Raw genomic sequence first — 13,003 nt, 5'->3', positions numbered from 1 at the left:
GGAAGCTTAAACAATTTTTTAAAAAGACTTATGTATTTATTTTATGTATATGAGTACACCACCATTGCTCTCTTCAGACACACGAGAAGAGGGCACTAGACCACATTACAGATGGTTGTGAAACACCAAGAGGTTGCTGGGAATTGAACTCAGGACCTCTGGAAGAGCAGTTGGTGGTCTTAACCACTGAGCCATCTCTACAGCCCTAAACATTAATTTTTTTTCCATAGCACATCTCAGGACAAGTTATTCTCTGTAAAATTTCCAAACTAAGCTAGAACCATCTCCATATTTAGAATCTTATTAAACTGAAATACTTGCTAAACTTTGTTATTTTCTTTTCGTACTTAAAGGTCCCTGTAGGCCATACCTTTAGAGACATCAAGAAAACACTTGGATGTGTCCCTGAAGTTCAGAGGAGTACTGTGAGATTAGCGGTGATCTCTGCCTAGGGTGTGTGTGTGTATGTGTGTGTGTATGTGTGAACACTCAGTAAATGAGATGAGTTTCCATTTTGCTGGTTTCATATGCAAAAAGAAGTGCTCATTTTATATACTGGTTATTGCTAAAATTCATCCTTGCGTTAAGCCACATAGTAAGTTTTCTTACTAAAAGTTTCGGGAGGCTTCTACCCGACCCACTTCACTGGTAGCTAAGGTTGGCAAGCTGGTACACGTATGAGTGAGCCAAATGAATAAAGCTGTCTGGAGATGGCAGAGGCTACTATTCAGGTTCTTCATATCCAAGTGTCATTTCCTTTTAAAAGCAGGGTCCCAGGACTCCAACCACTACACAGCCGAGTGTGACCTTGAACTGCCCCTGCCTCCAGCTACAGCCAGATTTGAGGAGTGCTGGGATCAGTAGCTTGAGCCTGTCAGGCTAGCACACTACCCACTGAGCTACATGCCCAGCTCATCTGAAGTAATTTCCAAAGACTGTCCTTTAGCAGCTACTTAACAATCTATTCACCATGAAGTGCCACCTCCCTGGAGAGAGAGACAGAGAGAGAGAGAGAGAGAGAGAGAGAGAGAGAGTTTATCAAGTTACTGATTTTCCTTTTATTTAGAGGTCAAGCCATGGTCTCTCTGCAGCAGATGAAGACACTGAACATGAGATTTGGTCCATTTATTATTTCCATCTGTCCATCCACACGTGTGTTTTTCTGTACCCAGCCTGAAATCCCACATGTGCTTTTACTCCAGGCTTCCTTGGGCAGGAATCTCAGGAAACAGTGCTGCTCCATGGGATGGGATGTTTCAGAGCACATGACACTAGACTCAGTCCTTCATTTCACCTTGAGAGGTTAAAGGTTTCTAATTTTATATGGGATAGAACAGGAAGTGTGAATTAGACAAACTGAAAATGCAGTTACAGATATTGTAAATAAAAACTGACAGTACAAGTTCTGGAAACTTGGAGATGAGCTACAGAATCTAGGGAAATTATTATCATGAAACAGATCCCCCCCTGCCCCCACAAAGAGCTGTTTGGGTCTATGATGTGAAACTGGCTTTCATGACAATGGTCACAGCTTGAAGAGAAGTCAAGGAAGAAACAAGATAAAGAGAAAACATTAAAAACATCAAAATTTTGATTAATATTAGATGAAATCAACTTGAATCCAGTAAATCAGCTTTCAGGAAAACCGGGCCGTCTGCATCATTTGTCTTTGTACCCAATAACTGCATCAAACTTAATATTGATCCTGTGTTTTAAAACTTCCAGGAACTTCTCAGGAAAGATCCTAGAAGAGACAGATAAATATAATAAAGAAAGTGACACTAAGTGCATTTTAAAAGCATATTCATTTAAAATGCTTATAATTTAATCTATGATATATTATGTCAGATTCATTATTGCCATGAGTATGAGATTTAACTTGGACTTCATTTTTTCCACTTAAATTTACTTCCTTTTTAAGTGAGGAACAAGGGGTTTAACTTTCTCTAGGGTAGGACCAGTATCTTTTAAATATACAAATATCTTTTTAGGTCCCAAATGCCTTTTAAATATACACATATATACATTTATTTATTTTTGAAATAAATATAACTCTATTCTTTTTTCTCAAAAGATCTCAGAGTGGAGGTCTATAAAACTGAATAGTTGACATGCTAAATAGGTTAAAAAAAACCAAAAAAAAAACAAAAAACAACAACCTAAAGCTTGGAAGAAAGTAAAATTCAGAGCTAATATGCTGCTTTATAATTCAGAACATCATTGAATATTCCACTAAAGCCCAGAGAAGGGAAGCCATTTAAGAAAAATAACCCTCATAAGGTCTTGAGCATAATGTTGAACAAATTAATTGACCTTTGCACTTAAGTTTCTCACATGTATATGAAAAAATTCATGTCCAACTGCACTTGTGACCAATCTCCATGTCAGTACAAAAAGGTTAGGGACAGTGGTGGCATGAACCTGTCCCATCCTTCTCTCCCTGTTTACTAAGGCTTAAAAGCCTTTCACAGTCCTGTGAGAGAAAGTACACAGAATGCTAAGTCAGTGTGATGACACATAGTGATTGCCTAGAAAGTCAGCGTGGTAACAAACAGTGATCTCCTAGACCACATTCAAAGCAGGCTTGGAAAGTGCTCACCCAGTAATGTAAGACCCAGTAACTGTGTCAGACAGACAGTAGCCATGACTCCCAGGGAGTGCCCAGGGAGTGCTTCAGATTATTAAATAAAAGATTTCTTTATTTTTCTTTTACAATGAGTGTTTTGTATGTGTTTAAGTGCACTCTGTGTGTGTCTGGTGTCCTCTGAGGCCAGAAGAAGATGCAAGATCCCCTGGAACTGGAGTTATGGACATTTGTGAGTCTCCATATTGGGAACTGAGCTGGGCCCCCTGTAAGAACAGCAAGTGCTCTTAACCACTGAGCCATTTCTCTAGCCCTTCCCTTGAGCTTTTGTACCTAAACCCTAGGGTGTGTCCAACTGGCTTTAAGCAGAAGGTGATAAAATGCTTGTTATAACAAATCTCTTAAGTCTTATTTTAATTTTTAATTCAGTAATTCTTAAAATATGATTCTTTTGAATGGCTGTTGGTAGCAGTTACCTGTTAAAATACAAATTTCTGAATCCAGACTCAAGTGTCCTGTATTAAAACCTAAGAATCTAACTTTGGTCTCTTTCCGAATCTTACTGTCCAGTGATTCTACTATCAAAATGCTTTTAAAAACATTCTTGTTCACTGATAAGGTACATAAGTTTCTTTTAAAACAAAACTGACAAACCTTAAAAACGTGAAAATGTTTCAGTAGCTATTCTTCCCTAATGATCAGCACCCTCCATTTTAAAAACTGATAGAATCTCTCAGCCTATTATTCTTTGTTGGCTTACTCCCATATAACTGCATTTTATCAACAGATGTTAAGTCTAATACGAACATGTTGACTTCTAGTGCAGACAAACACGCTGTCACTTACCTTTCCAATACTGTCAAAAATGCTATAGAACTCGGAACAAAAATCATTTTCTGCTCAGTGAGAATCCCGTGCATTAGATGTTCTACCACCTCCTCAGGTTCCAGGGTGGGTCCTAAACTGAAACAGAGGCAGGCTTCAGAAACCAGGTATCTCACTGAAGTGGAAATTCCAGGTTGAACTCGTGGAATTACTGTACGGCTTGAGCCTTAACTAATCAAGGCAGCTGACCCCGCTACAGGCTCTCAGAGGCACACACTCCCACTAACACTAGCCACCTATCTAATGCATGCTGTGAACCACACACTGTGTTAAGCCTTCCACAGTGGTGTTCCCACTGAAACTTCACAATGACCTAATGCAAGAGACAATGTAGTCCTTAAACATGACAATGTGGGAAATGACTAGCTAAAACAGAGCTAACAAATTCACTTTTAAGACTTCAGTCACCTTGGTAATTAATATAATTTTGAAATGTTATCATATATTAAGTATCTTTATTGGACAATGTCTAACGTGTCAGAGGAATGGTCACTTGGCCTGTGTGCCTGGCTCCAGGTCCTCGATGTCCATAAAGAAGCTTTATTTCTCAACAGCTCTTGACTTCCTTTTCAGTCTTCTTTTCTGATCCGTGCCACATCTTCCCTGTGTATGCAATATGACACACAAGTGGTCCCTCAAAGTGGCTTTTAACAATCTAGGCATTGTAGTAAGTCCACCTAAGAGAGGGTGCATGAGAGCTGGTCTTTGGTGTTATAAAGGGGTGCATAATCACACACTCACTAAATGTGATATGTGCAAAAAAATGAGAACACTAGAAGTAGTTACAAATTGTTCATTTGGAAAGAACAATTACATTATGAAATAAAACTGAGAAGAATGTAGCATTGTACTTAAAAGTGAGTACAATAACTGGACATAGAAAGGAGATTTTAGTTTAGCCATACACAATATAATTCTTCATTCTTAACACATATCAGCATTTATTAGAACACCATGTTCACCATGGGACTCTGAAGCAATACATACGACACCATGGCCTGGTAGTGCACACCCTGGCCTGGTACCTACCATCAGGAAGTGCACACTCTAGCCTGGAATCTACCACCAGGAAGTGCTCACTGTGACCTGGTACCCACCACCAGAAGGTGCTATAGCAACTGACTGAACATTGCTTGATGTACGTGCACTGCCTAAAGTCAGACGACTTCTGAATTAAGTACAGTAACTCTCAAGCCTTGTGGTTTAAAAGGCTGAAAGAAAGGATCTCAGAAAAAGTTCAATCTCTTCCAAAGTTCTCATGTTGGTAAGAAACACAATCATATTTTTAAAATGCTCACAGTGGCTTTTGTACAAATATAGTACTGATGTATTGTGCATCATAGTACTGATGAAATATACATCAGTACTATGAGCCAATCATTCAGGGTCAGGAAGGAGGGAATTATGGACAAGAAGGAAGACTGAGAAAGATTTCCAGGCCAAAGAATTGGGTTTGATTGACTTATCACTTAAGCAATCCAATCACTAGATGGGGAGCACCAATTCAACTGCTTACGACCAAAACTCAGGTTTTATCTTTGTTGTTTCCTAACCTATGGGCACAAGGCATCATGCAGTGGCTCTCCAAAGGACAGACTTTCCAGTTTTGCAGGGTTTGGTGGTTTCCACAGTACTAATGCTCCCTCCCATGGCAGGTTTCAGCTACCCACAGGGCATCACTTGGTGAATACAGATGAGTACCAACACTCCTGGATTGTGACGGTGGTGAAATGGGCATTTGCTGCTAGCACTTTGTACAACTCTGCTGTAGAAGCTCTGCTGTGTGACTTAACATCTACTTATGGACCAGCTGAGATAAAATAATCTCTCCCTCTCTCTTTCTTTCCTTCCCTCCCTCCCTCCCTCCCTCTTTCCCTCCCTCCTTCCCTCCCTCCCCCCCGACCCCACAGAGACATATACACATATAAAACTTGTAAGTATCTAAAGTAAAAAATAGAGCTATATTTCAGTAAAAGAGAAATGTTTTAAGAGTTGGCTATGTTCTAAGAGTTATCAATGACACCTACTCTGACAACTTAGATTAGGCTGCATTGTTTATAACACTAATTGGACAAAAAGGGATAAATTATTTCCAGAAGACTTTTAATTAAAAACAGCTTGTTCTTAAAACACCAGGGTCTCTATGGGGGGGTCCCTGTGACCACTAGGGCGGGCAGAGTGTTGATCAGTGTAGGGCAAAGAAGGAAATTTGGTTCAATATGACTTAGTTAGCCAGTGTTGGTTCAAACTTTTACAGTCTGACCCCAAGCAGTTTATTGTAAACATATTTAAGCACAGTGCAATTTGGAGGAGTTTCCTGGTGTAATACAATCCCCTGCCCACAAAGAGGCACAATTACACCAAAGCTCAATTTAGAGTACATGTCACTTCTTCCAAGAAGATGGATTCTAGGGATAAGCTACTGTACGGGCTTACGGGCCTAGGGAAGGATCAGATGTGGTCTCAGTCGTCAGATACTATAGAGGTCATTTGGGCTATGGTTCTGGTTGGGGAGCTTGGGGGAACTCTTGGGCCTACAGATGACACAGATCACCAGTTTATTTATTAGTCATCTCTATTTCCAGCCTTCTGAATGGAAATGTTGGTTATACATCTTCTTCTTTGAAATCTCTTCCTCAAGTGCTGGGATTACAGTCATGTATCTCTACTCCTGGTTTGATGTGGTGCCAGGGATCGGGACTCATGCATGTCAGGAAAGTCCTCTACAAACTCAGTCACATCCTTGGCCCCTGAATACTGACATCATATTTTTGTCTTTTGTCTCCAGGTTGAGAAAAAGTAAACCTTTTGATATGTAATAAACAATTGAAAAAATAATTTTGTGTGTTTTAAGTAGTAATAATTTGGTGTTTCTATTTTTCTAGTAGTAGATTTAGGGAAAAATGTGGTTAAGTTATGAATTAAGCAAAAAAAAAAAAATAAAAAAAATCAAACAGACAAAAAATAGCCAAGCAGTGGTGCCACATGCCTTTAGTCCCAGCACTTGGGAGGCAGTGGCAGGCAGATTTCTGAGTTCAAGGCCAGCCTGGTCTAGAGAGTGGGTTCCAGGACAGCCAGGGCTACACAGAGAAACCCTGTCTTGAAAAAACCCCACAAAGATATGAATTAATTATAGTAGCATAGAGTATCTAAGGCTAAAAAAAAATCAATAAAAGGGAAAAAGGAGAAAGAAACAGCTTTAGGGTGTGTTCTGTGTACAGGGACATCTGTAATAACTGATTCTCAGTGGCATAGATGACATCATTGCTTTTATGTTGGCATGCTAAAATTTGGACAGTGTAGGCTTGGTTTAGTTGGAGGAAATTCAGTATTTTGAAATTTTTTTATTTTTTTGAGACAAGGTTTCTCCGTGTAGCCCTGGCTGCCCTGGGACAAGCTCTGTAGACCAGGTTGGCCCCAAACTCAGAGATTCTCCTGCCTCTGCCTCCCAAGTGATAGGATTACAGGCATGCACCACCTTTTTGTGTGAGTAGTGCACAGCTGTGATCCCAGCACTCGAAAGAGATCCAGGAGGATCAAAAGTTAAGGTCATTGTGGGATCCATGGAGAGTTGGGGGCTACCCTGGGTTATGTGAGAACCTCTCTCAAAAACAACAATGAAAAAACAGTCAGTGGGCTTCTGGCCATCTTTTGATGGTGGCTGTTGAACCCAGTTTCTATCTCAAGTTTCTAGAGAAAGGCAAAGGTTTTTCTCTTCCACTGTCTTTATCCTGGGAAGACATCGCCTCTCTGTAGTCTTCTAGAGCAGGGGCCAGCCAACTCTGACCCATGGTTCAAGTTTGAAAGCTGCCTGTCTTTATATGAGTTGTAATTTAAGAATAGGTTTTATATTTAAATGGCTTAACAGTTCATGTGAGAATTATATTATGTTCTAATTTTAATGTACATAAAGTTTCATTGGGACACATACACAGAGAAAGAGAGGGGTTTCATTGGGCTACACACACACACACACACACACACACACACACACGGGGGGGGGGGGGCGTGGAGGTGGGGACCCTAGCCTGTATAACATTTTTGGTTTCCCTAGTGGTGTCTGTAAGTCCTTTTCCTCCTAATAGGACTCTAACTATATGAAACTAAAACTATAAGAACTGAGAGGAGAATATACAGTTTTGACAACATAGTTGGAGAGTTTATTTCTTGCTTGCAACAGTGTATAAAACCACAAGACAGAAGACTTCAGAAGTATTTGAAGTCAGCTAGACTGACTCAATGTGTAGCATACTCCCCTAACAGTAGCAGACGAGATTTGCTTTCCAAGAGAAGTCCTCTTTAGGGTAGGCCAAGTTTAGGGCACAAGACACATCTTGGTAAGAGCACAAAGACTGAAATCAAACAAAATACATTCTGACTCTAATGGAAGAAACCAGGAATGGAGTGTAATTAGAAGTCAGTAACAGGGCTGGAGAGATGGCTCAGCGGTTAAGAGCACTGACTGCTCTTCCAGAGGTCCTGAGTTCAAATCCCAGCAACCACATGGTGGTTCACAACCATCCTTAATGAGATTGGATGCCCTCTTCTGGTGTGTCTGAAGACAGCTACAGTATATTCATAAGTAATAATAAATAAATAAATAAATAAATAAATAATAATATAATATAATAATAATAAATAAATAAATCTTAAAAAAATAAGAAGTCAGTAACAAAGGGAACTGGAAAGTTCACAGTCACAGGGAGGTGAGTAGTGTACTCATGTACATCTGTGCAACAGAGAAGAGGCTGCTGAAAACCAGAAGTGCTTTGAGATGAAAAGAAGCCACGCCATAGAAAAATGTGTGACATACAATACTCCGAGGGGAACCCAAGACTGGGAACATCTGCATTAAAAAAAAACGCAAAAAAACAAAACAAACAAAACAAACAAACAAACAAACAAAAAACAAAAAAACAAATCAACTGATGTGAAAGTCCATGTTAAGAAGCCACCGATAGTCCTGCCTCCTTCCCCTTCCCTTCCACCACTTCCCCTCCCACCACCATAAAGCCTACGAACCACAGCCAGCATGATCAGATAACCCTAAGGTGCAGTAGTAGCACACTTACTTACCTTGGGAGTAACCAAGGTAAGTTCGTTCTCTCTCTCTCTCTCTCTCTCTCTCTCTCTCTCTCTCTCTTTTAGGTTTTTCAAGACAGGGTTTCTCTGTGTAGCCCTGGCTGTCCTGGAACTCACTTTGTAGACCAGGGTGGCCTCGAACTCAGAAATCCACCTGCCTCTGCCTCCCAAGTGCTAGGACTAAAGACGTGCGCCACCACTGCCCGGCTTGGACTTAAGTCTCATTCAACAAGAGGGGAATTATGCTGGTACTGGAAACCTGGCCAACTACTGAGGGCTAATAAAGTCATGGTTCTCAGAGAACTTATAACTGCCACTTTACTAAGCTATTGTAATTCCTAATTACATTCTAAATGGTTATCCTTCTACCCACAAATAAGTGTGGTCCTCACCCCTCATCAAGAAAACTTCTCTTTGTAACCGATGCTGGCCATTACAGAACTACAACCCATCAAGATCCAGAGTTGTGGAGCTCGGTCACAACAGATACATCTGTAACACAGCCCTGAGCCTAAGGCTTGGGATCATAGCAGAAGAGGGGGCAGAAAGATCATCACAGCCAGAGGGACAGACTGTGTCTCCTAGAATTATCAGAGGCTACACCATAAAGTCTCACTAACAGGACTGCTTAAATGTGAGCTTTACAAGGATGACAAAGGACACACTACTGTGGAGGGTGAGAGGAAACTCATGAGTCCTCAATCTTAGACAAAGAACCACAGGCAACTAAGGAAAACTGAGAGCAGGAGAAATTGTCTTCCTAAGGAAGAACACACCAAGTGGTTATCCAATACCAAATGGTCAGCCCTGAAATCAAGTAACATCATACAGACTGAGCAGATTATATTTATATATTAAAAGAACACACACACACACACACACACAACTACATTAACTACATTAACAATTAAGTAAAAGGAGGCCACAAATTTGAAGGTGAGGGGATTACATGGTGAGGGTTTGGAGAGAGAGAAGGGAAAGGAGGACATGATATAATTACATTATAATATCAAAGTAAGAAAAACATTAAAAAAGAAGCTACAAGTCATAGGAAACCAAACACAAAGCAAGACAATTGAAAGACAATAAAGACTTAATTATAGGTAAGTGGACAGAGACTGGAAACAGCAGACAAACCATGGGTTAGTGGACAGAGATTGGAAACAGCAGAGAACCGCGGAAGCCAACTCTGATTCTTTGAAAAGAACTACAAAATTAATGTTTTAAGCTAGGATGACCAAGGGAAATAGAATACACAGAAGATGAAAGCAGGAATTAAAGCAAGAGCATCACCAGGACCTCACAGAATAAAGATTCCGAGAGCACCATAAACAGCCCTGTGACAGAGTCCATGTGAGATGCACAGACCCAAGAAATGGCAGCCACTGAAACTGACTCAAAAAGGAAACTGAAAAATGGAGTAGGTCTTTAATAAGAAATTCAATCGGCACTCAAGACTGCTCGTTTAAGATAGTCAGGGTCTGACTGTATACCTCAGGCTGGTCCAGAGCTCTCTACATAGTCCCATCTGAACTGGAAATCCTAGCTACCATGCCCAGCTTCTCCTTTTTTAATGTGTAAAGGAGAACTGACAGAAATATTTTTAAAATTCTTCCAAGAACAGATGACAAAGGAAGCTTCCTGTTTTGTTTTGTGTTGGATCTCAGTACTTAGGCCCAAGATGGTCTTTAATTTGTGACAATGAGCTTAATGTGCACTAAAATTAGAGGCATGAGGCACCACACCTGGCTTACCAGCTGCTGCCTTGAAGTGTTACCTAGCTATGCGCTAGAAAACGTGAAGCCAACCAATCACAGGCACGCATCTCCAAAACTGTGGACAAAAATAAATGTTCTCTCTGTATATACTGATTATCACCAGTATTTTGCCAGAGTGACAGAAAGATGACCAGCTGCAGAGTTGTTACAGGAATTAGGAGCGGAAGAAACTGGAAGACAGGGGCAGGCAGGAGGGTCAGAAGTTCATGTCACCTTCACTTCATAGAGAGCTTGAGTCCAGCTTTGACTGTATGAAATGAGAGGAAGAAGGAAAAAGAGAGGGGGAGGGAGGGAAGGAGGAAGGGAGGAAAAGAGAGAAAGAGAGAGACAAAGTCACAGAGACACAGAGAGAGAGAGAGAGGGAGGGAGAGAGGGAGAGAGAGAGAGAGGGAGGGAGAGAGGGAGAGAGAGAGGAGAAAGAGGGGAGGAGTGAGAGGGAGAGGGAGAGTAAGAGAAAGGGATATCTATCTTCATCCATGTACATATGTGCGTATGTATGTATGTATGTATGTGTCCATCATCTATCAATCTATCATGTATGTATGTATGTAACTATCATCTATATCTATTTATCTGTGAATCTATGTATCTATGTACCTATGCATCTGTCTGTCTGTCTATCCAGATTCCCCCTTCTCTGCTCAGTGGTACTTTTCTTCTTATCACATGGGACCTGGTACTGGGATACAATCTTTTACAGGTTAACAGGATGCCTTCCACTCCTGGGCTTGAAGCGCTCTTGCCCTTCCTCAGGACCTCCCGAGTTGGCAGCCTATAAGCTCTCTGTACCCAGGCCTCCTGAGTCCGGGTCCACAATCTCTGTCATCATCCTTCTGCCTCAACACTCACTCTACTTCCTGTTTCTCAAGCCAGTCGGATTCCTTCTTGAGTGACAGTCTTGAGTCTTCTGCAACTTACATTCCCTGGTCTCTCAAGTCAACCACCTTGATTATTTGTGTTTTGTCACAGGTAGTCCACCTCTTCAGAATGAGTGGACTCAAAGACTCCAGGCTTGCTTTGGCGATGATACTTCCTTCTTTTAGTTCACTTTCCCTTCTTGTATGAAACATATCTAGGGGCTCTGGAGATGCTCAATTTATAAAGCACTTGATGCACAAGCGTGAGAACCCAAGGTCCCTTCCCTGTCACTTATTAGGGGCTGTGCCTGCACTTGTAACCCCAGCACTTGGTAGGTGGAGACAGGAGAATGCCTGGAGCTCACTGGCCAACGAGCCTAGCTGGATCAGTGAGCCCCAGGTTCAGTGACAGACCCTGTCTCAAAAAGAAAAAGAGAAAAAGAAAACAGTGGGGTGTGATGAGGGAAGAGTCTGTGTACATGCATACAGAGAGAGGCATACATGTGGACACATGTGCAGCCTACATGTGAACACATGAACACGGATACATACATACACACAGAGACACAAACAAAACAACAATGGGAAACAGACTCCAAGACTCATTTTGGGGTGGAGTCTCTGGATCTTCAGAAAATTTTAAACTTGGATTCATCTCAACCTTTATCTTTGGGAGAAAATAGTTAAAGCCAGTCTAAGAACCTAACTTAGACTGACTTTGTAAAACTTTCAATCGCCTGGGCCAGGGAAAATACATGGAATGCATTGCATGGTTTTGTTATCTTCCTAACCTTAGCCTGGGACTGAACATATAAAGGAATTTCTAGAAAGATGGCTTTGGCCTGTGACTGAGGACAGGACAAGCTTAGATATGATAAAGGACAAAGGTATTTCCAGCTTGTATTTTAAGAGAAAGGAAAATGTCACGGGGGTGAGCAGCTGAGAGGAGACGTTCCTGGAAGGACTAGCACGTCTCGCCAGCTGTTTTCAGGGTCCTCCCCACCCATCTCGGCTACACTGATGGATCTGTGCATCAAGGACAGCACGTTTGCACAAGATGATGCTGAGCCCTCGATTGCAGGGATGCTGCAGATTGAAAACCACACTAAGGGATAGGCTGCCATCTTGCTAGCGAAGCGTCACAGCCCTTGAGCCGTGCAACCACACTGTGTGCTGCTGACAGACTGGCTATCTGCCTCAAGTTAGAGAACGGCCAGCTCAGCGCTGGGAGGCCTGGCTCAAGTTGCAAATTCCTCAAAGAGTCATCAATTTCTGGACTTCAGAGGAGAGCAAACACCAAGTGCTCAATCTGAAATATTTATGAAGAAAGCATACCATTGGCTTTTTTGTTTTTTAAAAAAAAATTGGAGATGGAACAGCTAGATAAGGAGAGGAAAGGCTGAGAGAGAAGCAGGCCCTAGAGTAATGTGCTTCACAAGGAGGTGGGGATTATGCAATCAACAGACCTTGATGGTAGTGAGTCCTTCAGCCCATCTGAGTTAAAACTCTGCGGACACTAAGACCTTTTCAGAGACAGAAAGAGACCCAGCAGCAGAGTGTGGTTACATGGCCAGAGGCTGCTCTGCCCCTGAAAAGAAAGTCTGAGCTTAAGCCTCAAGTCCACTGCAAGGCTTACATACCATGTGAACACTTCTTGCCTCTTGTTTTATATTCGAGAAAACAGACTTTGAGATATGGGCAGTGCTAGGATCTGGCCACATAGAAGAATACTGGTTTTATAGGGTTTTGCATTTTTTGCCATGATTACTAATTAAATTATCTATCTATCTATCTATCTATCTATCTATCTATCTATC

At 41.4% G+C, this 13,003-nt stretch overlaps 1 protein-coding gene across 1 annotated transcript in view; it reads right to left on the bottom strand.

Annotated features, from left to right (window-relative positions):
- Positions 1–1,038: 1,038 nt before the first annotated feature.
- Positions 1,039–13,003, bottom strand: part of Hsd17b11 (hydroxysteroid 17-beta dehydrogenase 11) — a 37,022-nt gene continuing 25,057 nt past the window's right edge. Inside the window, exons 6-7 of the mRNA XM_028773709.1 lie at positions 3,431–3,547; positions 1,039–1,744 (exon numbers count right to left, since the gene is read on the bottom strand). Of these exons, the coding sequence (XP_028629542.1) occupies positions 1,660–1,744; positions 3,431–3,547 (202 nt within the window). The 3' untranslated portion in view covers positions 1,039–1,659. The remainder of the gene's footprint in view (positions 1,745–3,430; positions 3,548–13,003) is intronic.

Source organism: Grammomys surdaster, unplaced genomic scaffold (genome assembly GCF_004785775.1).
Source record: "Grammomys surdaster isolate TR1022 unplaced genomic scaffold, NIH_TR_1.0 233, whole genome shotgun sequence".
NCBI classification, from domain to species: domain Eukaryota; kingdom Metazoa; phylum Chordata; class Mammalia; order Rodentia; family Muridae; genus Grammomys; species Grammomys surdaster.
This window is presented reverse-complemented; position numbering and strand designations above follow the sequence as displayed.